At 50.8% G+C, this 25,267-nt stretch overlaps 9 protein-coding genes across 9 annotated transcripts; 5 read left to right on the forward strand and 4 right to left on the reverse strand.

The window, feature by feature from the left end:
* Positions 1–1,061: 1,061 nt before the first annotated feature.
* BKA67DRAFT_527321 (putative carboxypeptidase S1) lies at positions 1,062–2,644 on the forward strand (the record flags this gene model as incomplete). The annotated part of the gene is made up of 4 exons (XM_046098842.1): positions 1,062–1,318; positions 1,365–2,209; positions 2,264–2,530; positions 2,580–2,644. The coding sequence occupies 4 exons, from the start codon at positions 1,062–1,064 to the stop codon at positions 2,642–2,644; spliced, it is 1,434 nt and encodes a 477-aa protein (XP_045951762.1).
* Positions 2,645–2,834: 190 nt separating this feature from the next.
* Positions 2,835–3,294, reverse strand: BKA67DRAFT_584634 (uncharacterized protein). Its single transcript, XM_046104154.1, has one exon. It carries the CDS (start codon positions 3,102–3,104, stop codon positions 2,922–2,924), a length of 183 nt encoding a protein of 60 aa, XP_045951763.1. The 5' UTR covers positions 3,105–3,294; the 3' UTR covers positions 2,835–2,921.
* An 801-nt stretch (positions 3,295–4,095) lies between these two features.
* Positions 4,096–6,052, reverse strand: BKA67DRAFT_664358 (quinate permease; the record flags this gene model as incomplete). Its single annotated transcript, XM_046108364.1, has 9 exons — positions 4,096–4,190; positions 4,242–4,275; positions 4,326–4,558; positions 4,614–4,886; positions 4,936–4,971; positions 5,028–5,149; positions 5,200–5,405; positions 5,512–5,807; positions 5,857–6,052. 9 exons carry the CDS (start codon positions 6,050–6,052, stop codon positions 4,096–4,098), a joined length of 1,491 nt encoding a protein of 496 aa, XP_045951764.1.
* Positions 6,053–7,735: 1,683 nt separating this feature from the next.
* Positions 7,736–9,710, forward strand: BKA67DRAFT_595694 (uncharacterized protein; the record flags this gene model as incomplete). Its single annotated transcript, XM_046105193.1, has 4 exons — positions 7,736–8,607; positions 8,658–9,192; positions 9,243–9,468; positions 9,517–9,710. The coding sequence occupies 4 exons, from the start codon at positions 7,736–7,738 to the stop codon at positions 9,708–9,710; spliced, it is 1,827 nt and encodes a 608-aa protein (XP_045951765.1).
* A 627-nt stretch (positions 9,711–10,337) lies between these two features.
* Positions 10,338–11,727, forward strand: BKA67DRAFT_584639 (uncharacterized protein). The gene has a single exon (XM_046104155.1). It carries the CDS (start codon positions 10,463–10,465, stop codon positions 11,348–11,350), a length of 888 nt encoding a protein of 295 aa, XP_045951766.1. The 5' UTR covers positions 10,338–10,462; the 3' UTR covers positions 11,351–11,727.
* A 391-nt stretch (positions 11,728–12,118) lies between these two features.
* Positions 12,119–14,010, reverse strand: BKA67DRAFT_527063 (cytochrome P450; the record flags this gene model as incomplete). Its single annotated transcript, XM_046098810.1, has 6 exons — positions 12,119–12,232; positions 12,297–12,789; positions 12,863–12,988; positions 13,043–13,407; positions 13,504–13,700; positions 13,773–14,010. The coding sequence occupies 6 exons, from the start codon at positions 14,008–14,010 to the stop codon at positions 12,119–12,121; spliced, it is 1,533 nt and encodes a 510-aa protein (XP_045951767.1).
* Positions 14,011–17,576: 3,566 nt separating this feature from the next.
* Positions 17,577–19,229, forward strand: BKA67DRAFT_526977 (S-adenosyl-L-methionine-dependent methyltransferase; the record flags this gene model as incomplete). The annotated part of the gene is made up of 6 exons (XM_046098799.1): positions 17,577–17,876; positions 17,971–18,145; positions 18,320–18,521; positions 18,594–18,839; positions 18,953–19,049; positions 19,116–19,229. 6 exons carry the CDS (start codon positions 17,577–17,579, stop codon positions 19,227–19,229), a joined length of 1,134 nt encoding a protein of 377 aa, XP_045951768.1.
* Positions 19,230–20,755: 1,526 nt separating this feature from the next.
* Positions 20,756–22,496, forward strand: BKA67DRAFT_107365 (uncharacterized protein). The gene is made up of 4 exons (XM_046094866.1): positions 20,756–21,137; positions 21,194–21,598; positions 21,654–21,952; positions 22,015–22,496. Exons 1-4 carry the CDS (start codon positions 21,020–21,022, stop codon positions 22,288–22,290), a joined length of 1,098 nt encoding a protein of 365 aa, XP_045951769.1. The 5' UTR covers positions 20,756–21,019; the 3' UTR covers positions 22,291–22,496.
* A 555-nt stretch (positions 22,497–23,051) lies between these two features.
* BKA67DRAFT_107321 (uncharacterized protein) lies at positions 23,052–24,745 on the reverse strand. Its single transcript, XM_046094865.1, has one exon. The coding sequence runs from the start codon at positions 24,572–24,574 to the stop codon at positions 23,186–23,188; it is 1,389 nt and encodes a 462-aa protein (XP_045951770.1). The 5' UTR covers positions 24,575–24,745; the 3' UTR covers positions 23,052–23,185.
* Positions 24,746–25,267: the final 522 nt, after the last annotated feature.

The raw sequence follows: 25,267 nt of genomic DNA on the forward strand, positions 1-25,267 counted from the left end.
GTGTAACATAGGCACGGGACTGGGTTTGGTGCATCAGCATGGAGTGAAATGGTGTTAAGACGAGACGAATATGTTTGTACTGCATTGGGCAGGAGTTCTATGCGATTATAGATCACAAGTTTGAATGTCAATGACACTTGAGCAATACTTTTGTTCATTCAAAGCTGCCGACAGGGAATTGTAAATCATGGTGTACGATCCTGTTACGGGAGGCGGGGGCGCAGATTCATGGCCTACTGTGGTCGCCCGGATGGCGAGCGTGCCTCGCTCCCCCTTTTACCTGAGTGGAAAGGTTTGTCGGGAGTGGAAAACGGTGCTGTCCGAAGTTAAAAGTAGAGCTGAGCGAGGCACTCGAGACTGCAGTAATACAGCGCACAGAGCACGCCATCTTGGCGTGTTGATATTGTATTTAGGCAACATACGCTGTCCACAATCTAATATAATACATCCCTGCCTGCCATGTCCGGAAACATACCCAGTCATCTCTATTGCCGCATGCTTTGAGCACCTGTACACGATCGTCTTGGCTGCATTCACTCACAATATGCCTTGTTTCCGGCGCGATGTGTAACTGTAAAACAAGCTTTGCCGAGCTGCAGATTGAGCATGGTATTGCCGGCAGGCCACCGAGACGGAAGTGGCAACCACATCAGGGAGTCATACGGATAAGCGATGCAATGGTACGGGCGGGTGTGCAATAGTCGACGTGCCTGATACAACCAGCCTAAACCGCAAATGCGGCAATCCAATACTCTCTGTTCACATGTAACAATGTTGCCTTCTTATTTTAAGGTGACCACAAAACGCGACGAGAAGGGAATGTCGGGGGCCCTATTGGAGAACTCGGAATGTTAATGTGAGTACATTTATAGACTGATTTGCACCCCTGCGTCCCCTGCAGGCGATTCCGCGCCTGGACTTGAGTTCCCCCTCTAGAACAGGTATATAAAGCACACTATAGCGCGTTTCTTGGCGCCCTGACTGACTGACCATGGGTCAGCCATTGCGCCATTCTCCAACATCGCAGAAATCTTACCTCGCGTCACTGTGTCGTTGCGACGATGCCTTCGCTCAAGAGCATAGCTGGCTCGGCAGTTATACTTTTCTCCCGAATCTCTATAGCGGCTTCAGCCAGCCCCCAGGTGGACAAGCGATACGTTGAGGTTCGCAACGAAGTCGCATATAATGTCCTCGAGCATGCTGCGACCGGCATGAAGTTGTCGTATGTCAATAATTCCGGAATCTGCGAGACAACCCCAGAAGTCAATCAATACTCGGGGTATCTGACAGTCGGAGAAGACATGAATATGTGGTTTTGGTACATCTCTTCTAATATACATGCAGAACTGGTCTGATTTGCATAGGTTCTTCGAAGCTCGCAATAGCCCGAGTACAGCTCCTCTTGCCACCTGGTTCAATGGCGGTCCTGGATGCAGCTCCATGATCGGACTGTTCCAGGAGAACGGTCCGTGCCGCTTTGTCGACAACGAGACAGAGCCTTCCATAAACCCATACAGCTTCAACGAGTACGCTAACATGCTCTATGTCGATCAACCGATCGGCGTTGGCTTCTCTTACGGAAACGACACCGTCGTATCGACTGAGACTGCTGCCCCGTTCGTATGGAACCTGATCCAGGTGTTCTTAGTACAGTTCCCGCAATATGAGAATCGTGACTTTGGCATTTTCACCGAATCATATGGGGGGCATTACGGACCAGAATTCTCACACTATATTGAGCAGCAGAACAGCGGCATCGAAAACGGCACGGTCGAGGGAGACAAGATCAATCTTGTTGCTCTGGGGATCAACAACGGCTGGTACAATCTGACAATCCAGGAGAAGGCCGCGATCGACTTCGCCGCGAACAACTCCTATCGCTCGCTCATCGACGAGGCCACCGCCGAGAAGCTCTACAGCACGTATAACGTGACTTGCTTACCTGCAATACAAAAATGTTCGGCTACTGGCACGAACGCCGCCTGCGTCGCCGCGGACACAGCCTGCGCAAGCCGCATTGATAACGTGATTTACAACAGCGCTGATTTCGATCCTTATGATATTCGGTCGGGCTCCCGTGACCCTAACCCACCCGAGACCTATGCCTCCTACCTTGCGCGCGCAGATGTCAGGAAAGCCATTGGTGCTGCGACAACATTTAAAGAGTGTCCTGCGAAGCCGGGTGTGGGTTTCTCGCTGACAGGGGATGGTATGTAGAGTTGAAGCCTGGATATCTTGGGCACAGGGACTGACCCGACGGCAGATGCGCGCTCGTTCCTCGAAAGGCTTTCAGAAGTCGTACAGAGCGGTGTTAGGGTCCTTACCTGGGCCGGCGATGCAGATTATATCTGCAACTGGGTTGGAAACTTTGGGGTGGCGAATGCTGTGGACTATTCTGGCCGGGAACAGTTCGCAGCTCAAGACTTGCTTCCATACACTGTAAACGGGACCGAACTGGGGCAATTCAAGACTGTGGATAACCTCAGCTTTCTCAAGGTCTACGAAGCTGGTCATGAAGTCCCATTCTACCGTAAGTGCTGACATAGTTTTGATACTGGTCGCGACTAACTAGCATTCAGAGCCGGAATTAGCTCTTCAGGTCTTCACGCAGACGATGCAAGGCAAGCCGATCTCTTCTACATAATCATGGCTTGCATGCCTGACCTTGGTAATGTAAAAGTAGAGTTTTGGTCATGAAGATCAGTAGCATTGTGTCTTTGTCAAAGTAGCTTGAGATCCCATGGAGACCAGACAGACACAAATGTCATTTAGCCGTTATGGATTGGGCGAACGCTACTATTCTATTTAAAAATCCCGTTTTAATTGGACGTTCAAGGCGCCATGTCCCGCCTGTTGATGACCACGGGTGTGTCCTCAGCTCCCAGGCCGATGACTGGTGTTATATCCATCACATTATTTGACTAAATGCCCGACTGTGCCTCATTACGGAGTGCCTTTCTGTCTCTCTGTCGGCATCTCCAAACAGAGAACGCCACGAGGCACACAATGACAAGCACTATGGGTACCCAAACAGCTGCTGATGGCCCTGTTTGCTGGCTGTCGTCTCTGCGTAATAGGGTATGCATGAGAATTGAGTAACCCATGGGTGCGGATTGGCTGCTCGTGTCTCGAAGCCCCTGCAGGCAGTGTTTATGGTATGAAGGCAGTACCGGATCGTTTGTAGATATGAGGTGCTCGATAAGCTTGTATCAGGCCCGGGATGTTTAAAGGTACAATTTGCTAATTCGTAAACTCGGAACCATCACCATACTTGTACGTTGATAGTGACGTCCGGGCCGAGGCGGGATAACAAAGAGCACAAAGAAATCACACATTAACCCTTCAATCACAGGGACCCTTTCTCAAAGAGTCAAGCGACCGCTTTCGTCGCTTGCAATTTGTTTCGTTGATACGGCACAAGATCTGGTACTCCGATGTTCCGAACCTATCGCCTTGACAATTGAGCTCTATGTGGACAAGCGATGAAACTGAGGCTCGCGCATCAGTAGCGTTGATAATCTTACAGCCACAGCCTCAAAATCAAGACCATCTAACTGCCGAGATGAATCCGTGCTAGGAACAAGTTCTTAATTGTTCACAGGATCTGTATTATGCCTCATCAGCCGCTGGGCGACAAGAAATGATTTATCTCAATGGTAAGCCGGCAGGACTGGAGTAGTACGGCATTGAAAGAATCGGACGAGAAACAAGCCTCGACGGGTTAGTTTGGTCGAGATGACAGCAGAGCTGGAACAAATGTTCCAAGAATAAAACTATGTAGCATAAATAAAGCCCCTTTACGGGTTTGATGGAACATATCCCGCTTACTTGCATGTGTAGCAACAACTTTATATGCGCCGGTTGGAGGGGGATCAAACTTGCCAAAGGGCGGCAGCAGCCTAACCCCGTCTTATGGCTGATCTTTTGTAATATATATACGGAGAAAGAAGAGCCAAACCTTTTGAGGTAAGTGAACGGAAGTATATACATCTAACCTGGCGTTCATGCAAGCGGCATATGACATGCCACCGACGACGGATGAAGACTCCGGCTGCTATTTCAATTAATATTTGCCGAGGGCTTAGCAAGTTGGCATCATTTTTCGCCCACAGATTGTTCTATTTCCGCTTGTTCACGGGCTTTGCGGTGAACCGCCTCAACATCAATAGCCGTCTGACTCGATCCGAATACTTCGCAAATTTGTCAGATATAAGATTTGATCAGATGGGTCCAGAACTTACACTCTTCCATCTCCTCAAGGGATCTGCCCTTGGTCTGCAGCTATTATGAGTATCGTATTTTATATATGGGCCAAGTGAACATACCTCCTTGATAAAGAACCAAGCATATACCGCTAACGCCCAGTTGAAGATGCAGAACATGAGGAATGTTCGCCATCCTATGTTATTGATCGCATATGGAGTAACTTGGGAAAAGACAAAATTGAAAAGCCACTGCGTTGCAGTACCCACTGCTATGCCAGCCTCACGTAGCCGTGTTGGGAAGATCTCGCCCATGTAAAGCCACGAGACAGGCCCCCACGATATGTTATAGGTCACTGAGCAAGGCTTAGCACAATTTCTGGGCAGTCAGCCGGTAGGGACTACACTTACTTGCTTCAAGATAGACCATAGTAACAGCGGCGGCTCCAGTACTGGTAAACCCCTGACCAGCCACTGGAGGGTGCGTGGCCGTTAACAACGCGATGATAAGCATATATACTCCCATGAGAAAAGCACCGCCAAACAGAGAGCCGCGGCGGCCAATGCGCTCCACAAGAAAGAGCAGGAAGAAAAGACAGGAAACAACCTTGACAACACCAAAGAAGCCGCTAATGAAGAGGCTTTGGCTTCCTGCACCAATAGCAGTGAAGATTTGTGGAGCGTCTGTCGGCTTTGTGAGTACTATTCTCTCAAGCTGAGCAGGAGGCCTTACAATAAGCTAACGACGTATTCCCGGTAAGTTGTACACCTGAAATCTGGTCAATGACGTATGGAACAAATAGGAGGGTCCAGAGCAACACGTACCAATTTGTAGTGTAACCACAATTATGAAGCGATAACGGTTTGCCGGCAGGAGAGCCTCTTTCCAGGTGAACCCTTCCGTGACTCTTTCCTCTTCGTGTATGCCAGCCATGATTTCCGCGAATCTGCAGTGGTCAGCACGTTTCGGCGGCAGCGGAGAGACCAGTAACCATACTCTTCTTGAACCTCGACACTGTTTTCGCCACCGCGCACCCAGATCAAAGACTTCAGAGCCTCATCGGTTCTCCCCTTCTTCGCTAACCAACGAGTGCTCTCCTTGGTGAGCAACATGCCGAGCCCAAGGATCCCGCCAGGAAGTAACTGAAGCCCTATTGGGATCTGCCATTGGGATGTCGTAGTTCCCATATGTATCGATACACCCTGCAAACTCCACATTAGTTGCGGTTTTAGCAAGAGGGGAGTCGACTTTGGCTGCCACCCTCAACACCACGCGCAAAATGAGCAGAAACTCTACTGGAATACTCACGTAATCAATCCAATATGAGGTCATGACTCCCAGCGTGAAGAAGAATTGGAACATGGAGCCGAGTGACCCGCGAATGTTTTTGGGTGCCATTTCTGCGCTGTACATAGGGACGATGACGGTCGCCATCCCCACTCCGATGCCACTGATCACTCGCGCAGCATAAAAGGCACCCAGAGAGTGAGTATTGATAACCTGAATGATACCGCCAATGTTGAAGATGACCGAGGCGAGCACGAGAGACCAGCGCCGACCAAAGCGTGCAGTGAAGGGCCAAATGAAGAAGCACGAGAAAAAGGCTACTCTTGTCAGGCACCTGAACAACGGTCTTTGTGCAAATATACGTACCTCCTGCTTGTAACAGACTCGTCGCATTGGACGCCACTGATGTTTTCTGGGCTGTAGTATATTGGAAATCTTTTTGAAAGGATGCAAAACTTAGAACACCACCGATGACGCCAGTGTCGTAGGCGAAGAGGAATGAGCCAGTGCAGCACAGGGCTACCAGATAGATGGCCCTGAAATTGCCTAGAGCCTTCCCCATGGTGAACGGAGTGCTGCGTGGAAATGGACGCCAACAGTACGGCAGGAGAGACTTCAAAGGTGCTATGGCCGTTGTGCGGAAATGCCTAGAAGCAACCGCAATGGCACAAATGGAGAGCCTGGGTCTGAGAGAAAAGGTCTTCAAAGGGGTTTCCGAAACAGCAGAATAGCCAGTTCACAGTTCAGGTCATTTTATATCAGTGATGCTACACAACAGGGTTACCCTGAAGGATGGTCGGTCATAATCGAACCAGGGCGACGACGCAGTTGGAGAGGAACCCAGCAAGTCGGCAGGCGAATGAGATTGGAGCAACTAACGTTAGGGGCCGCCCCCCCTGCTGTCCTACTAGTATTTCCAGGCCTATGCCACTTAGCGGACTATGTGCTGTAGGCGGGCTCGGCGCCCATTGGGAAGCCACCGCATATCAATCTGATAGCCAGTGTATACGAGCTTTCTTTAGGTTAGGTTACTACATAACGTCCATAGTCTAGGTTAGTAGCGATCAACCATTCCATTCCATCACATATGGTACCGCTAGCATTCTATTTGGACCATTCAACGAGTTTAATAATTCCGGGCTTATCTAATAGTGATTTGGCGAAGGACAACTCGACTAGGTTAGGAATCAATCAATTACATACAGTATGTGGTACCCTTGGTGAACCTTTGGAGCATGTATGTGCCCACTTGGCTGACAATGGCCCACAGCTCGGTAGTCGGTGGTCGGTCTACATTCCACAATCTACAATCTACAATCTACAACCCAGATAGACGTCCTGACCGTGTCTCCCCCTTCGTCTCCCCCTTCGTCTCCCCCTTCCCCAGACGGCAAGCTGTTCCCGCAGCTCTGAGCATGCAATACGCGATTGAAATTGTGTGATTGTGCAATTCGCTCTAGTGATGGCGCAAACCTGGATCCCAGTAAGTTACAGCGGGTCGACCGAAGAGTTGCTCAACAGCGATGATGCCCTTTCTGTATCGAAGGAAAGTGCACGTGGTTTCTTTACTTTTTAACCTAGCATGACCTGTTCGCTGAGACAGAAGAAACAAGCCCGTGCCTATGCCCGACATTTGGATGCCACAGCTGCCATGACAGAAGGCCGTTACATACAATGATTTGATTCCAGACCTGCCACAACATCGCTTCCATCCATCCATCCACACCAGAGCCCCCCAAGCCCCGCTTGTTAAGGATTTCAGCGATCTGCGCTCGCTCATTAGCGTGGCTGGGATGTCGTCAAATGGCGTCAAGTCACTCGGACAAGTCGGCTGCCGGTCTTAAATGATCATGATTGGACTTTATGGACAACTGAGCCTGGTTAAACAGAGCCCTCCGAGAGATTAAGAAATGTCCATGTCGCGTTTTGTGCAATGGACAACATCTTAAGGCCACTCCGTCCAGTGGAGGATACCAACAGAGTTCAGAGTCTACATCAACGCATTGAAGCTGTCACCACCAACACGACAGCCTCAACACCATCCACAACTCCCTCATCTACTAACACGTCAGATGTCTCCAAGAAACAAACATGTCTGCAGTGTCGTGTAAGGAAGGTCAAGTGTGACGGCCGCCAGCAGGTCTGTCAGAACTGCGAGCGGCTCGAGTTTGAGTGCTCTTTCCAGCAATCCCCCGGGCAGCCCTCGGCACAGTATGCCGCAAAGCTTCCAGAACGCCGCCGCCGAATGCAGGCCTGTCTGAGTTGTCGTGGCAAAAAGATCAGATGTTTAGGAGAGCTGCCTGAGTGTTCAAACTGCCTCAAAAAGGGTCTCGCGTGTACGTACCCGGAGCCCAGGAGGAAAGTCCCAACCGCCGGGTCAAATCATGGCGGCGACAGTTACACCACGCTGTCCACAGATCAGGAGGGCCAGTCCGACTTGGAAGTCACTGGCTCAACCGGGGAGGCTGCCCTCGACGACGAAACCTTGACTGAGCTCGTCGAGGATTATTTCCGGCACCTGTCTCCTCTGCCATCGTATGCCTTCTTGCACAAGGCAACCGTCGTGCAGCGGTGTCAGGATAGAACCATCGATACTCCCCTGAAGCTTTCCATTTGTGCCATCACATCATTACTCCTGCGGCGCACCAACTTATGTCATGACATCTGGATCCAACAGGCCGAGCAATCTATACTTCAGCATATCGGACAACCGTCAATATTCCGACTGCAAGCTCTGTTGCTCATAGTAAGGTATCGAATAGAGAGTGGCGATTTTCCTACGTCCTTTATGCTTGCTGCACTGGCAGCCAGATCAGCTCTTGGTCTACGCTTGAACTTTGAGAGGTCGGAGCTGCCTCCACTGGCCCAAGAAGCCCGCCGACGTCTATTCTGGTCACTCTTCCTCCTCGACGACTTCTTCTGCGTCGGCCTCCGGGAGTTTGAGCTGTGTCCACAGGAAACGATACATCTTCAGCTCCCATGCAGTGAGGAACTGTTCGAAGCGGGACAGCAGTGCCGAACCGGCACACTAAGACAAGATCCTCTGGAAGTCCCAGCGACTATCGGTTTGCGTGGGATCTTCTTGCGACTCGTATCGTTAAGGAGAGAGGTCATGCGGTATGGCTCTTGAAAACCCGACTTTGAAGCCGAGTATTGATCATGTCTAGATTCATTCGCCAGGTAGGCCTACAAGAACTACAGCCCGCCTCGATAGGTGCATCTATTCAACGTTTCGAGCAACAACTGAAATGCTTGCACGCAGGACTTAGCCAGCCAGAGCAATACTCTGTTTTCAATCTGGTCCACTGCAAGCTGCAAGCGCAATTCATGATGCTGCACCTGTCGTGGAACCAGTGCTTTTGTGATATGTATAGGCAGTTCCTCAGTGGCTATAGCGAAGCCGCTCCGTCGCCTGTGCTCGCTGGTGTTCCCCTTGCGAACAGACAAATGATGCAGCAGCGCTGCCTTGAGCACGCAGAGAACAACATTCAGATTGTGACGGATTTCTGGAATAACTGCGGTCGCTCTTCAATTTTGGAACGTGACATCGCCGTTTGTGCTTTCGAGGCTGCTCGTATAGTTCTGTTCCTTGCGAGCGTGTCGTCCAATCGGCCACTGATGGACACTGCAATCAGAAAGGCACGGCTGTGTCTTGATTTCGTTACACACTTCTTCAATCATTCCGCTGCTACGAAGGCTTTGGTAGGTGTCAATCCCTCTCCGTGGTCTGGGCAAAAGCTAACTCTTACGAGCGGAACAAGTTGGAGAGAATCATCGGTGGATACACGGATCGTCTGGCTTTGCAGCACAAGGCGACTTTTAGGGAACCTGACCCCCCGGAGATGCGCCCACCAGCAAGACTGTCACAATATGCCACTTCGCGACAAAGGCTATCCGTACAAAGCCTCCTCCTGCAGTCTGATTTCGTAGACGACAGCGACCAGATTGCCGTGCCCGTCCCGACTCCAACATTCAGCAGTTCACAGCGAGAAGAATCAGGTCATAGAGCTCAGGGTATATTGGCAGACCCCACTGGAGATGTTCCTGCGCTTGACGATCGTATGTCGCTTGATGGCGTTACTGAAGAGACTACGACACCACATGGTCTTGAGGGCTTTGACGACAATGGAGCCGAACTTAACCCCTGGATGGGGTTCCCAGGAAAAGACGATGTATACGGTATATCGGGTTTGTCAGGAGGTCTCGATCAAGAGTATTAGACGCATGCATTGTGTAATGTTGGATTCGGTTGACTCGGAAATAAGGGAAGGTCACTTGTCCGCAGCCTTTGGCGGCTCATGATCACGTCCAAGAAGACGGAGGCAACTGAGGTGAAGCAAAGGCATGGCTAGCACCGGAATGTCAGTTGATTACATGCCCCTTGTTGGTGTTGGCAGAAGGCATTCAGAATAGAGCGACGATGCAAGTTAAATGGACGCCATTGGGTGGAATGGGCCTTAGCGAATGATTATAGTGACCAAATAATCGACGGTGATCTATCTTGAAAAGCTTCCTTCGATAGCTTAGCAACAGCAACAAGCTCGTGCGTTAACGCAATCCTGGATCATGTTACATGTGAGACAATTTGTTGGACTATTCAGAGTTCCTGAGCGACTGGGTGAGAAACAAATTATTTTGAGAGCATATCAAAGGAGAAAAGTCATCTGGTATCGATAATGGAAACTGAAATAAAACAGTATTGAGCGAAAACTGCGAAAAAGGCGTTCGCTTTGAATACTCTGGCCTTTTCTGGCCGCGTCCCAAGCAGTACGGTATACCTGCCTAATCAGGTCACCGGAACTGTACCCACATTCATGTCCGATCGGAATAAACCATTGCTTATCGAGCCGGTGACTCATGTACCCCGTAGCATGCTCCATGGCAGAAGCAATCGGTTTCACAACAGGATTTAGCGATATCATACTTGGAACCAACTGTCCTGTATTTGGTATACAATCCCAAGCGTCACAAGATGACCGCAGATCTTAGGACTTTGCTCACGCCGGAGCTCTTCAGATTCTTGGTCGACGAGTGGATTCCATTTTCAAGGACGGACCCTATCGAGTTTGCCGAAGCTATTGCAGCCAGTCTCTTTAGGCGCCGCGCGGATACTGCAACTATCAAACAGAAAACATGGCCAGCTCTCAAGGCACTGAGTTTGCTTGGACTCGACCATGTCCCTGACCTGTTCGCTTTTCTTCCTCCGCCCGAGGATCCGGACTTTCCAACGCAAGCTCTAGGACTGCTGTTGGTATTCGACCAAGCCCCCCGAACATTGCTGAAGGGTGTGGATGTTCGCTGGACGTATGCTTACTTTGGTGAAATCTCCATCAAGTTCCTCCAGCAGTTGCAGACACTCCCATCGCAGCTGCACCCGGCGGGCTGGAACCGGTGGAAAGATTCGGTGTCTCTTGAATTCTTTGTGTTCGTGCGCCTCTGGTTCAATGCACCTCTCTGGCACCATGAGAAGATGGCAACTCAGGGCGTTTCCTTCACCGACGAGACCCGTCAGCTTGTCGAGCGCGCGACCAACACTCGGGATCCATACCGTGACCAGCCGGACAAGAGATGGCACCTCCATGGGTTCCCGAACATGCTGAAAGAGGGTGGGCCTAAGAGTCCGTGTGGTGTTGTGCCAGGGGCCTTCTGGATATCGTGTCTCCTGGATGTACATAAACCACCACTCGACTTGTACGGGAGGTATCCCTGGCAGAATGGCGCCTTCGGGCGGGTGAACACTCCAGACGAAGCGGACTGGCTGGACACAGCAGAAATCTTCAGCATGGACCCCGAGGTACGAGAGAGGATTCGACAAGACGTGGAAGCTGGCAAGTGGACGCCATTGGGCGATTCGGACTAGTGAATAAACACATGATCGGATAACCGATCGGAAGGTGCCATGAAAAGCTTCATCCGGTAGTCTAGCAATAAGCTTGCAATTTTGCTGCAGTTCTAGGTGCCGGTGCATTGCATGTAAGGCAATGGGCCACATCATTGGCTCCGTTCATCACTTTGACATGCAGAGGTATGATAAGGCTCCTTAGTGATTCTAGGTTATTAAACGCACTCTGATACTGCGACGAAGAAGTCCTACCACACGCTTGCACATTTGGTGAATCGGCAGTGTGACGAGAATTGAAATGAAAAGGGAAAAAAGCTCGTTTTCGTGGGGTTTCGAGTATATATGCACAAGATGAACGTGATCACACGTACCCGAATGACTATATACTGCTTCTGACTTGCCAAATGTTTTTAAACTGCAAAAAGCTCATTGTCACACATAGAACAGGAAATCGGTCAACACGGACTCCAAGACAACGATTTGCATTATCCTGATTCCTATTTTTGTAATCGGACCGTACATTGCGGGCAAACTGTTAAGCAGGACTTCGGAAAGCACTAGCAGCGGTTTGCCCGAACACGAAACATAGACAATTCGATCTCGCGCTTTCTCGAACTGCTTGTTCAATGGTGTAAAGTATTATGTTCTCAGACGACAATACAATCGTGATGCTCAAGATGTGAATGTCTGGGACATTTCCGGTCAAGTACACGGCTCGAATAAATTCCATGCCCTGGGCGAAGAAGGGTATCAAGTTTACGCTAACAACGAAATAAACAGATCGCTTTATTCCCGCCGGGTAATGCGTAGCCAGAAGTCATTCGCAACCCAGAAGATGGCGCTCCACGCCTTGATCGGAGATTGGGGGTTTACAATCGTGAAGTCATATCTCCGTAATAACTGTTGAGATGCATTAATAACACCGGCCGTCAATGGTGGCGATGGCTTTACTGGATTAACTTACCTCGACAAAAATCTTGTTGAGTTCCATCATAGCGATAGGCTTTCCAAGACATGAGTACTTCCCATATCCGAAAGCCAGATCCACAACACCGTTCATGATTTTTAGCTGGTCCTCCTTTGCTTCTAGCCATCTCTCGGGTCGGAAGACGTCAGCATCGTTGCCCCATATACCCTTGGAATGCATGAGACCAAAGTAATTCGTGCCAACTTGTGTTCCTTCGGGCACGTATTGATGATTAATGAAGTCGCCACCCTTGGGAACCTCCTTGGACCCTAGTCCGGTGACGGGTGGGTACATGCGAAGTCCCTCTCTAATGACGGCCTGAAGATATGGGAGTTTCTTGGCCTCGAACTCTGCAACAGGAGAGCTGAGCTTGTCGCTGTGGATAGCTTCGTCGATCTCCTTCCGCAAGTTGGAGTAAGATGTTGGAGTTGTAATAAGGCAAAGCAAGGTCATGCACATGGCTGTCGCTGACGAGACAGAGCCCGCAAGGCTTGAACATATCAGCTTGCGTCTTGAACGTAATTACCCATTGCTGGAGTGGATGTATAAACAGAGTAACTCACATTTGTACGAAAACTTGCTGAATAAGCTCGGAGCGGGACATGCCGTTGTTAATGAATGCTTGCATCATATCTCTCTGAGGCATTGCGCCGGGACACAATCTCTTGTCGATCAATGCCTTTGCAAACCTGAAGCTAAATTAGGCTTTATTATTAAACATGGTAGAAGATGGCGAAACTTACTTCATTAATCTGCCGAAACCTACTTGGTCCTCCTCTTTGGGAAGCAAGAGCCTGAAAGGCCATCGATAAAGCACTCTAGCGAGCCAAGGCATCGTGCCCATAATGTTCATGATGGGCAACGATTCGTCGTGAATCTCATGGTAGCGGTACAAGTCCTGATCCTGGTTTAGGAACCCGAATGCATCGCCGAATGAGACCTCGCCGATGACATCGAGAGTGAAGAACGAGGCTTTACGGAAAAACTGCACTGGTCGATATTCCGTTGCGGTAGATATGTACTTGGTATCGATGAGATGAATAAATGACATGAGTTGACGATCAATGCCGGCTCCAAACCCAAAGCCCTCATTCTCCTTGCCGCCAAACTAATGAAATGATTAGTGAAGGCTTTAGCACGTTTCCAGCCAGTGGCATGGTTATTTGGAAACAGAGATACAATGCAAGGGGGAACAATGACTTACCGCCGTACCCATTTTTGCTCTCAACGTCCTGTGTGCATTCTCATCTCTTAGAGAGACAACGGTTTCTTCTCCCGGAATGATGCGACCGGTTTCATAGAATACGCCTTTTGTGTATGGTGAACGGGCGGCACTCATCATTCGTAAGACCTCAGGATCTGTCGAGAGGACCTCATTAGGCCCGATACGCACAAGGGGTCCTGTTGCATATGTCAGTCTATAGTTATGCGACCTCCAAAAAAAACCCTGGTGTGAATAGAAAATTGGCGAACTACCATATTTGTCTGATACGTTTCGGAGGTGTTCGTGGAACCGACCACTAAGGGCCTTCTTCACCATCCACGCGCCAGAAACGGAAGCAAGTAACGGGCCCGGAATATGGCGCAGCCTATACCATGATCGGATCTGAAAAGCACCCAGAGTAATGAGAGCGACCGCAATGCAGGGCAGGAGAAGTGTTCGGGGCGCCGCATCTTGGACAGCAGCGGCGAGACTGCCCACTATGCCCATGATGAGGGAAAGCGCCAGAGCGCCTGGGGGTAATATAACAGCTCCTAATTAGCTAACCTAACTTTTGCTACCGGTATTGGTGCTGCGCTGGCAAGCTCCCCCCCCAAAAAAAAGGTGCTGTTGTTCTGAGTTTACCGAGATGGCGGTACGACGTACCCGAGGATTTGGTAACGAACCAGAAAACGATACTGCACGATTGCGGGCATGCCAACTGAAACAGACATCGCTCAAGGTCGGATCATGAGAAGGAAGCAATTTCTGGTTTGAAACGCTCGTCGTTAAGGAAGGTATGTAACAAGGAAAATAATAATGATAATTTAAAGCAGCAGCAGCACAGCACGACGCCGCGCGATCTGTTGGCCGGCCCCGAGGATGAGGGAAAGTGGGCAGTCCAATCACACGGCCTGTGCGTCGGAGCTCTTTTGATCTGTTCGGCTTGGGCTCCAGCGTTTGCAATGCAGTTCAAAAGGCAAATGCCTCTTTTTCTTCTTTGGGAACGACTGGGGGTGCTCGGCTCAATCTTGTGCATATGCGAAAATGGACAGACAACAGGAAAATGTGGAATTCAATAATCTGGTGGAGCCCGTAAAGTCCCTGACCTCGAAGCGATGGATGGCTCATCCTTCATTGGCCCTGCACGCAATTGTGCCGTACGAGGACGAGGGACCGTCAATTCCCTCTGGCAGATGGGCACCTGAGGCACCCTGATGGAAAGGGAGGCACCGAGGAAATATGTCGTCACGAAGCTAGCCAGGTCAATCAATGACGCATAACAACTTGTACACACGATGAAGCGCTTAGAATGGGTATCATTGGAACAGCACCATCGTTGAGAGCAGCAGGTCTCTCTCATCTCCCCGCTGTCCTCAAAAAACCAGACACAGCGCGGTTCAAGCAAACACAGTTCAGTAGCAGAGGCCAATGGTAAATCTGGGCCCCGTCACGGCACTTCCACAAAAGTTGATATCTTGATGCAGCAATGGCGGATATTCACTATTGGTAGGCTCTTTAATCTGATGATATGATATGATATCGGAGGGGGTGTGGTGCCGCATGGGACAATGCCATGAGAACTGGAGGGGCTTGCAGCTATTGAAAAGCTGACAGTGCAATCCATTTTGCATATGCGGAATTTGGGACTGCCCACGCAAACGGCGACTAAAGAAACCCCAGGATTGCTCGCATCAAATTGGACGGGCCATAGATTGGATACTGAGCATCGCCGTTGGAGAAATAGAGTTCGTTGGACTGACGCTACTACATTGTGTGCTGCGGTCTTGGGGGTTATCCAACGAAACCTTTGCGACTTCTCGGCAAAATCTCTAGTCTTGGCACGCAATGTGAGAAGGACGGGATATGTATTGCGACAATGTAAGCAGTCACAATACAATGCCTAACAGTGATGCTCCCGGCCGCTCGCTGTCAGGGTCAATCCCACCAGGCTGGAACTGGGAATTTTGACACCAAACGTTCCCACGTCTTTGGTTGCATGCGGGCCAGCTTGGTATGACCCACGAAGTACTACAGAGCACATTGCACACAAAGGCAACCCAGCGAGCCGGGTAAAGGTGCCGTACAGACTCAACAGCGATGTCTCTACGTGTCCTTCGACCAATGCACCCCTTAGCCTTGCCCCGAGGACACACTTTACCCGGGTGGAATACGGAAGACGTTGTGATTGCAAGTAGCAGAAACGTCCGCAATCCCAGCTACAGCACGGGGAAGCCATAGTTGACGGCCTCGGAAAGGTTGGGCACGAACAACCAGCAGCAATTGATTATTGTGCATATGATCATTCTTGACAGAACCGGGGATGGGTCCAGGATGCATCAATGAGCGGGCTACTTCAAATTATGGCGTGGCTGCCTACATGATTTGAATGAAATGCCGTGTAACTCGGCATGCCACCCAAAAAGTCTCAATTGACAGTGACGAATTGGTCTCTGCATGAACGCTAGCGTGCAGGCATAGCAAGAAATTTGCCTGTCTGTTGATTGATTGAACAAGCGAAAAGGGTTTCTGGGACTACACATGTAGTATGGGGTGCTTTCATCAAGAGAGTCGACGACAGGAGTTGGTTGTGTTGTTTACGGTATGCAGAGAGTGCAGCAAACCTCCACCGGCCGAGCGCGGGTAGCGCCGCCTGCAGTTTTCTCCGTCGACCAGGAAGTGTTTTCATGATACTGATTTCGGCAGTCGCGATATTTTGTACACAGTGAGATACCTTCCGACGAGAGGGTTCCAGCCAATGTGAAGGTGGCACCCTCGGTTGTGACTGAGAAGCAAACTGCAGCAAGCCGTTCGAGGAGGCCGTACTGTTCGCGGACCGGCGGGTTACATTTGAGTCAGGTCCTGATGCTGATGCTGTACTGGGTCGAATGTCATCGGCCAGCTGCCTCGACGCCTAGCTCCTTACACCTGGAATTGTTTGCGTACTGCTGCAGATGCTTTTCGAGGCCAAACTGGCCGTTGCGGCCGGTTTGAATGGGAGGTTCCAATTTGCGTGTGCATCGGGGCTTACACCGAGCTTGGGTCGCTGTCTTGCCGCATCCGCTGCAGATGGATGTGTTTTTTTTCTCTCTTTCTGCTCTCTTTATGTATGCAGAGGTATCTTGTAGTGCCCCCTCCCACCAAGAAAGAAAAAAGAAAACCAATAAGAAGGCGCTACTTTCTTATATTGCCTTCTATAACTTTCAGAGGCTACTGCACCAGTCCACCCAATACAGTTTTCATTGACGACCTCAGACTCCATGTAAATGTAAACCTTGTGAGGTTTTGGTTTCAAGCAATCGGCTCCCTAATTGGTTCTTCGATTGCTTTTTTCTTTTTGCATTTGCGTTTGCATTTGCGTTTGCATTTGCACATAGGCCCATCGGCATAGACCTGCCATCTTTTTGTTTCGTTTTCGTCTGGTTTCTTTCCAGGGCCATTTGGCGGTATTAGGCTTGATCGGCGCAAACCCACGCCCACATCACGCACTCTATCAGCTCCAGCGAGACGAGCCAGACCCCCCCCCAGCTTTGACTTGCTCAACGGCTGCTCGAAGAACGGGCTGGATGCTCAGCTGCCGATGACTCGTTTAAGATCAGCCATGTCCGGCTCAGATGGCATATTAGCAATGGCTAGCCCCGCGTTTGCAGTTCCCGCAGGCAGAGCAGCAGATTGTCGCACAAACCACAAGCTCGAGCGGTTCGAAGCTGTATCCAAGCCTGCTGCCGTTACTGCTATTGCCACTCCTTCTGCTTCTGATCCCGCAACCGCAACAATCACGGCTACGGCTACGGTGGCCATTTTCGACCACATGCGCTTGGCTCCCGCAACCTTCTTTACCATGGGAAACTGCAGAGGTATGTTGAATGTTGGCCCGACCCAAGCTCTCTGGGAAGAAAAGAAGAAGCGATGAGTGAAGAAGTTGCGAAGATGGCTTCCACTCCACCATGGCAAAAAGCCACCGCCAACATCCGCGAGCGCTATTGCGCCGCACCGCCCACCCGGCGCCCACCCCCTCCTTCTGACATGAGCCAATCCAATCAACGGGCACCCATCAACTGTGGAAACTCCTCACGATGGTGGTGACGTACACAGTTAACCGTTGTCTCTGCCATGTAGATCTCGAGCGCAAGCGCACCCGGAGCCCCGATAACCAGACTGCCACGCCCGCCTTAGTAGCCACTGATACGGATGCGCAGCCCGGTTCAGATCTGGGGCCCCTTATCGAGGCTGCATCGCCTAGCGACTTTGAGGAAGACGAGTTTCAGCCCAGCGACTACGACGAAGCCTCTATGGCCGATTCGACCTCGATTGGCTCGAGCATATACTCCCACAGCTTTCACAATGGACGCCGATACCACAAGGCATGTTTACCAGTCTTTCGATTTAGTTTAGTTCACGAGCTAGATAAGACATGGCGCATTTGGACCATGACGCGGAACCGTTGAGCTGACCTGTCTGCTGGGCTAGTATCGGCATGGCCGCTATCCCATACCAAACGACGAGATAGAGCAAAACCGCGAAGACATGCTGCATGCCATGATGATGGAGGTCACCGATGGCAAGTTGTTCTATGCGCCCGTAAGTGAGTACCCACAGAAGATCCTAGACTTGGGCACAGGCACGGGAATCTGGGCCATGGAAGGTATGTGTGCAACCCCATGCATGTGGTCTTTTGGTGTTCGCTGCGCTGCAGTCCTCCCCACCGGGCACATATATGCATACCCCTTGCGTCAAACCTCAATATTTACTTGTGTCATCATGATTTTCATCGCGTGGTCAAGCCTCGCCCACTGACGTGCTTTGTCCATTTACGTAGTTGGCGACATGTTCCCCAGCGCCCAAGTTACAGGTCTTGATTTGAGTCCCATTCAGCCGATATGGGTGCCACCCAACGTCAAATTCGTCGTGGATGATGTCGAGGATGAATGGTGTGAGGGGGACAACCACGACTTCGTGCATCTACGGAACATGATACCGATTTTGAAGTCGCCAACAAAGCTACTCAGAGACGTCTACAAGTAAGTAGGTTGTCATGTGTTTTGCTTTATTGGTTGCCATGTTCCGGCTCCTAACGTTTTGCTTCTCTCTAGCAACCTGAAGCCTGGTGGCTGGGTCGAGCTTCAGGACGTCGACGGTGCGGTACACTGCGATGATCAAAGCATACCGGATGATTGGCCCATCTCGGTCTTCTGCAACCTGATGGTAGAGGCATTTGCCAAGCTTGGAACAACATCGCACGCCGCCATGTTGGGTAGGGAATACCTAGAACAAGCAGGTTTTGTGAACATCATGCACCATACAGCAAAGCTGCCATATGGAACATGGCCGAAAGACAAGTTTGTGCCCCCCTCCTCTGTTATCTTCTCCGACCGTCTCCTCTGCTGCCATTAGTAAAGATGCTGCGGCGATTACCTGTTGCGGGAGGATTTCATTAACTTATCCTTGGCAGGACTATGCGATTAGTCGGCCACTACTACCGCCTCGCGGCCGAAGAGTTCTTCCCAGCCATGGGCGCCATACAGATGCCTCTGCTTGGCTGGTCCAAGGTAAGCAAACCATCTAGCCACGGGTTACATATTGCCTCAACATGGCTGACCATAAACCCCCCCAAGCCCGAAATTGAAGTTTTCTTCGCGCAGTGCAGAAATGCCATGAGGGATGACAGTGTGCACGCTTACGGCCTCATGCACTTCTGGAGCGGGCAGAAACCCGAAAATGCGGCATGAAGCTTGAACTGACAGGATTTTCACCTTTGCTTGACGACGACAAAGACTAAAACGCTTGCACTTGACAGAATGGCGACGGGTTGTACGCAACTTGAATGTCATATCGTTGATTCAATGCGAGCAGCGGCATCACGGTATGGTTGATAGGGCACAGGGAATTCTCACAGGGGAAATGCTCAAAAAAGCACAAGTTCCCTCGTATGCCAATGCGCTCAATGGGAAGAACGAGCAAAAGACAGAGAATTAGACTGGAGTCTCATTACACTGTCGACAGGGTTTCATCCGATGGTAATAGGTCAGACGACTGGCGTGTCCGTTGCTTCGAGACATGGAATGATGGCACCATGAAGATGTTTTCAGATGGGCTCAAACGTTTGAAGGGGTTCGCATTTGATACTGGTGAGTGGAGCGACAAAGCTTCGGTCCAGGTCGAATCTGTCGAATCTTACGGTTCCCACATTTTAAGAAACGTCTTGGCAATCCTGGGTGGATTGCTGGTGGATCGCCCCTAGCCGGCACATCATGGCGGACATTGCAAATCAATCAGCAGGCTGGCAGGGAGATCAGTGCACGTCGAATCGCGCACCCTCGTTTGCGTTTGCGCCTTACGGAGGAAAAGAGTCGACGGGATAACCAACGAGATCTGCGAAGGGGTGAAGCCACATACTTTTGTTTTTGGTGTACAACTACAGTAGAGTCGAGATCTGTGCTCCGTATTCGTCGACAATAGGCCAGTCAATGAGGCCAGTCAGTCATTAATACAGATCGCAGGGCGACCGAGTGCCGTCCCAACCCAAATATTCATACCTGATCTGATCGGACAAGACGGCATAGTGCTTGAAGCCCACTAACCTACGTAAGACTAATCTCATCTGGCCTCTCGCATGCCGTTTGGCCGCTCAATTGGCCGTTTATGAAATTCGTCCGCTGTAATATTTGCTCTCTCGTCAATCAGATGACAATGCTATGTATAGCACATCGCACGCACTCAAACAACGAACATCTACACAGTCGCCTTCCACGGGCATTCGAAACATTCTCGTCCCGCCTTTCCCTGTCCGCTTTCCATTGTGGCATATTCTGCCGATTCGCCAGCCCAAGCGCGCGGACATTCCGAGCCAAAATCCCACCTGACGTCCCTTGGCACTTGCTTCAGAATTCGACCCGGGGTCCATTGCAGTCGCATCTCCGAAGAGTGTGAAGTATGTCCTGCTATTTCCGACCTATGATAACATTTCGCACAAGCAAAGGCAACCCTCCCCCATCTGTCCTAGCAACCAAGGTTGCAAGGTATCCCCCCCGGCTCCCACATACAGTATCCCTGGGAGGCTCTCAGTGGAGACTACTCGCAAGTGGAGTTCTACCAACACTCGAAGCTTTTGTCCCTGGCTTCTGATTCGATAGGAAGGTTTTATGCTTGGTTTGGACGTATGTTTACTCCACTGTGTCCACCTGTTTGCGACGAGAACTGTTGGAGATGACTTCGTTGCGACGGTAAGTCATTTTCGTCCTTTCTTCGCGCTCATTCCCTTCTCGGACGTGCAAAGTGGTCCATCGTCCCTTGTTCGTAGCAGCCGCCATGTTTGTATTGTATATAGATAGTGACGGCCACCTCTAGGCATAATGGCTTAAAATTTCCATCATCAGGCCGGTCTCTTTCTTTTCAGTTCGCTTCTTTCACTGTGATCCCGGGGATCTTTGCTTCTCTTCTCGAAAGTACTGTTTCTTAACTACTAGTCTTTCTCTTCTATCCTAGCCTGGTGCTGATCCTTCTTTTTTACTTCGACATCATGTATTCTTACTCTTGCCTACTGTCCTTCGCCAGCCTCTTGGCCTTGGTACACGGACACGCACAGATTCTGGCCGCCATCGGTGAGACTGGGTCACCCACTAGCGTGGGCTTTCAGGGTAAGAGGGTCACTGCCGCCATGAAAGCATGTTCGCGCTGCTAACGGTGATGCAAGTCGATGACGCTTTGGCCAGAAATTGCACAACCATCAGCCCTTGTCAACAAGATGCCACCATCATTCGTGATGCCGAGATCAGCGCCAATATCGTCAATGAATGCGGACGAACAGAGCTGGCAGGAAACATCGACATCGGAGAGAACACGGAGAACGCCATTGCCGCAGGTGCCGTTACACAGGTCAAGGCCGGAACCCGCATGACTGTCACCATCCACCAAGTCAACGCCGATGGCGCCGGGCCTTTTGTGTGCGATCTTGTCTCAGCCGGCAACAACGGTGTCATCACTGCCAATCTATCCATCGAGAACAACGTACCCGGTGCCAACGGTTTCTCTCAGGCCAAGGCCCAGGACTTCAACATGACTGTCATCATGCCTGACAGCTTCCCCAGCTGCACTGGCTGTATGTGTCCTGACTTGTACATCTATGGGATCATCAAGACTAACACCGATATCAGCTTCTCTCGGCAACGTCTGCACCGTTCGCTGCCGCAACAATGCTCAGGCCGGCCCCTTTGGCGGCTGCTTCCCTGTCCAGCAGACCGATACCGAGGCCAGCGTCAACACTCCTGCCAACATCCAGACTTCGTTGTCGCTTGACAAGGTTGCGGCTCAAGTTGCCCAGGACCAAAAGGACCTCGCTGTTGGCATCAAAGCAAACCAAGACGCTGGTACCGATGAGGCTCTCGCCAACGCCAAAGCCGTCAGCTCACTGCTCGGCATCAGCGTTGCTTCGGGTAGCTTCCCTACCTTGACTGTGAGTTCCCCGAAAAGAAAACCGCAGATAGGAAGACCCGGTGACTGACAGAAACTGTATAGCCTACTGCTGAGAACAACGCAGTCGCCACTGCAACCGGCACTGCTGCAGTAACAGGAGCCACCACTACAGCCTCCTCTGCAGCGGCTGCTGCTACTTCCGCAACCGGAAAGAAGAACAAGGGAAATGGTAACGGCCGAGGCAACGCCAACGCCAACGCCAACGGAAACAACGCCAACGCAAATGCCAACGCAAATGCCAACGCAAAGGCAAACGCCAATGCTGCGGGCGAGAACAACAGGAAGCGCAGCCTGAGATTCGCTCGTCGCACGGACTAAGGTACTTGTTCGGCTTTGACAACCACACGAGCAGGTGTCCAAAGTGTTGGGAGAAGACGAATGAGAGGGCGATTGAGATTTGTATCAAGATACCAAGTTGGAATTACGAAGGGAATATTAGACTAGTGGCCAAGGGAAGTGCCTTCTTATTTTGCTCATATAGCTATTTTATGTAAATGCTATCAATATTGTGTACATTTATTATCAATCCTTTATTTTTTCTTTTTGGTGAATTCATGTTGCATTTTCTTTGCCGTCAATCCCAACCCGCTGCGCGATGAGCGAGCTGGTGGCAGCCACGATCCAAGAGCCAGAGCATGAGTCGGCCATCTTTGCTGTAACCAGGCGACTGACTCGAGGGATGAGCCTTACCAGGTGCCTTGAAACGTAGTGGCTGCGCGGCAGATCTGCAATGACGCAAAGGATCGAGGTGCCGCCTTATGCATGCCATGAAACTGGCATGGCACCATTTGGGGCCTCAGCAGATGTCTCTTTGGCGGCCAGCTGTTTCAGCCCCTCAATTTTATGCTATACCCGGACGAATGGACTATGGAAAGGATCAACTGAACTACGCCGGGTAGTGGATGATCTGATCCAGGGGTATGACATCGATACCTCTAGCATGTAGAGTACAAACGACCCGAAGCTTGTGGGGGTTCATGACGTTGAGGCGATTTGTTACGAGTCCTCCGGTAGTTCTATAGACACGGACGACGTTGCCCTAACGGATATTTGAAGAAAAAAAAAACCCCCCCTTTATTTTGTATCTTGCATCTTAATTCTTTGATCTAGAACAGGCAGGTTGAATTTTATGGAAAACGTAGTGAGGGAATGTCGGAGCATAAACAGACCAATGCCTTGTATAGAGTCTCACGACAGGTCTAACACGTGAGTATTAGTCTTCAGGGCCGTCTGGTTGGCCCTCATCTTCATCCTCGTCCTCGTCGTCACTGTGTCCCTCGTATGAAGCCCAATACGTCGTGCCGGGAGAAGAATCAAAGTAGCACCATTGACCATACGAGAAGCTGCACTCCACGCCATAATCTTCCCAGAACTTCCTAAACCATTTCCGTCGTTGAGTAGACTTGGCACTAACGAGGATCCCATGCATGTGCACACTCCGCAAGTTGGCGAACGCTTTCTCCTTGAAAACAGGCACGATACGGTCCATGAAGTGATCTTCAGCCGGGCCACAAGAACATGCTTCGATGAACTCGCGCATGCTCATCCCGTCCCCTTCGATGTATTCTGCGACAACGCGGTGCTCGAGAACAAGCGTCTCGAGAGTCCCCTGAGCTGCTCGTAGTAACCCGCTCCAGTCAGACAAGCTTGCTTCTTCGGAACGTTGCGAGTATGTTACATCGCCCAACATCAAATTGCCATAGTGTGCAGGATCGCACTGCGATGGCTTACACAGATGAAGAAGCTTGAGGCGGGGAAAGGCAGGCATCTCGCCATGGTGGAATAGAGGCAACGGCCGTGGTGCGACTTCATCCCCGTCCAAGCTGTCATCATCCGTCGTCTCATCGTCACCGTCCTCATCGCTCTCTAATTGCCCCTTTCGACGTGGAGGCGGGTTCTGCCTCCTGCCGCTCGGAGCCAGATTGCACCCTACTGGAGCATCCAGCACACCGAGTTGGAGGTTTTCTATCGTCGGGGCGCTCCGGAGTATGTATCGGACGACGTTGCCAGGCAGATACCCAAAGAGCTTGACGGACCGCAATGCCGCCAGCGGAGGAGCGGAGCTGTCAAAAGCTCTCCCGTGCCCGTCCCAATAGGCCTCCCACGACCCATGAAGCTCGAGTCTCTCCAGATTGGAAAACAGCGGGAAGATACTCCAGGTAAACTCCAGCTTGGGATGCTCTGGTACTTTGGGAGGTTGCGGCACCCAGTCAGGACAATTCATCCAGTCCAGCACGGTGCATAGGCTCCTGACTCTCGAGAGGAGCAGCTTCACCCGCGGCAGATCGCTCCGTGCAGCCAGGTCGAGCATCCAGAAGAGAGAGGCTGCTTTCCTCTCCAGGACACCACCGTATGCCCATGTGCCTGGGTTCGAGTGGTAGCGACGGGCCTCTGGAGGTACCACGGGAGGTGGGTCTTTGAGCTCGCACGACGACTCATGGTAGCCAGGCGCATGGAGCTCAATGTCGTCCCATATCAGAATCTCAGCTAGTGTGCCCAGGCTCTTGGAGGCGGAGGCTATGTGCGCGAGGTCGTGCGGCGTGAGAAAGGAGTAGATGTGCAGGAGTAACTCCCGTGGCAATCCAGCAAGTGACAGCGCCATAGTTGACGATGTGACGTCTTGGGTACGATCGAAGTTCGCGGTTCAAAAGCAAAAGCCATCTTTTATGAAGAGGCCGCTATTGCAATAGGGGGGTTGATCTCTACGCCAAGGCTTTTCAGGCGACCGCCGGTGCCTGGTTTTAGTGGAATTTCTTTCAATAGCGTGAGGGCTTATACACTAAGCAAAGTAACCTTGGGTCGTGTCAGAGTACGGGTTGTGAGCAGAATGAGCAAGTACGAGGAATCGTTGTTATCTGATAGAAGACACAAACAGGAAGCGGAGATCTAGAAGGAATGTCGCTATTGAGAAGATGGTCTGAAGGTGTGTCTGTTGCGGAGTGGGATGACATACCTACTGTATGTATACCCTGTAAGCGGCCCAGGAGCGCTGCATGCTCCTGCAACCGTGCTGCCCTGCGGCGATAGCGATGATGCCCTCAAAGCTCATCGCTTACAGCTTTCAGTACATGACCACTGTTGGCCCAGATGTTACCATGATATGTTGGACGACATATATCTACATACATAAACATTTTTCTTTTTCTCTTTCTCTTTTTGCTTACCTCTTGTTTGATACCTGACATGAGAGACGGAAACCTCCCACGAGGAGTCTGCATTCGAGGACATGTTTGTTCAAGTATATACGACGATGAAAATAATCACTCTGCCAGAGTGCTGGAAGAAAACCACAACT

This window comes from Truncatella angustata (assembly GCF_020726525.1).
Source record: "Truncatella angustata strain MPI-SDFR-AT-0073 chromosome Unknown BKA67scaffold_11, whole genome shotgun sequence".
Lineage (NCBI taxonomy): Eukaryota > Fungi > Ascomycota > Sordariomycetes > Amphisphaeriales > Sporocadaceae > Truncatella > Truncatella angustata.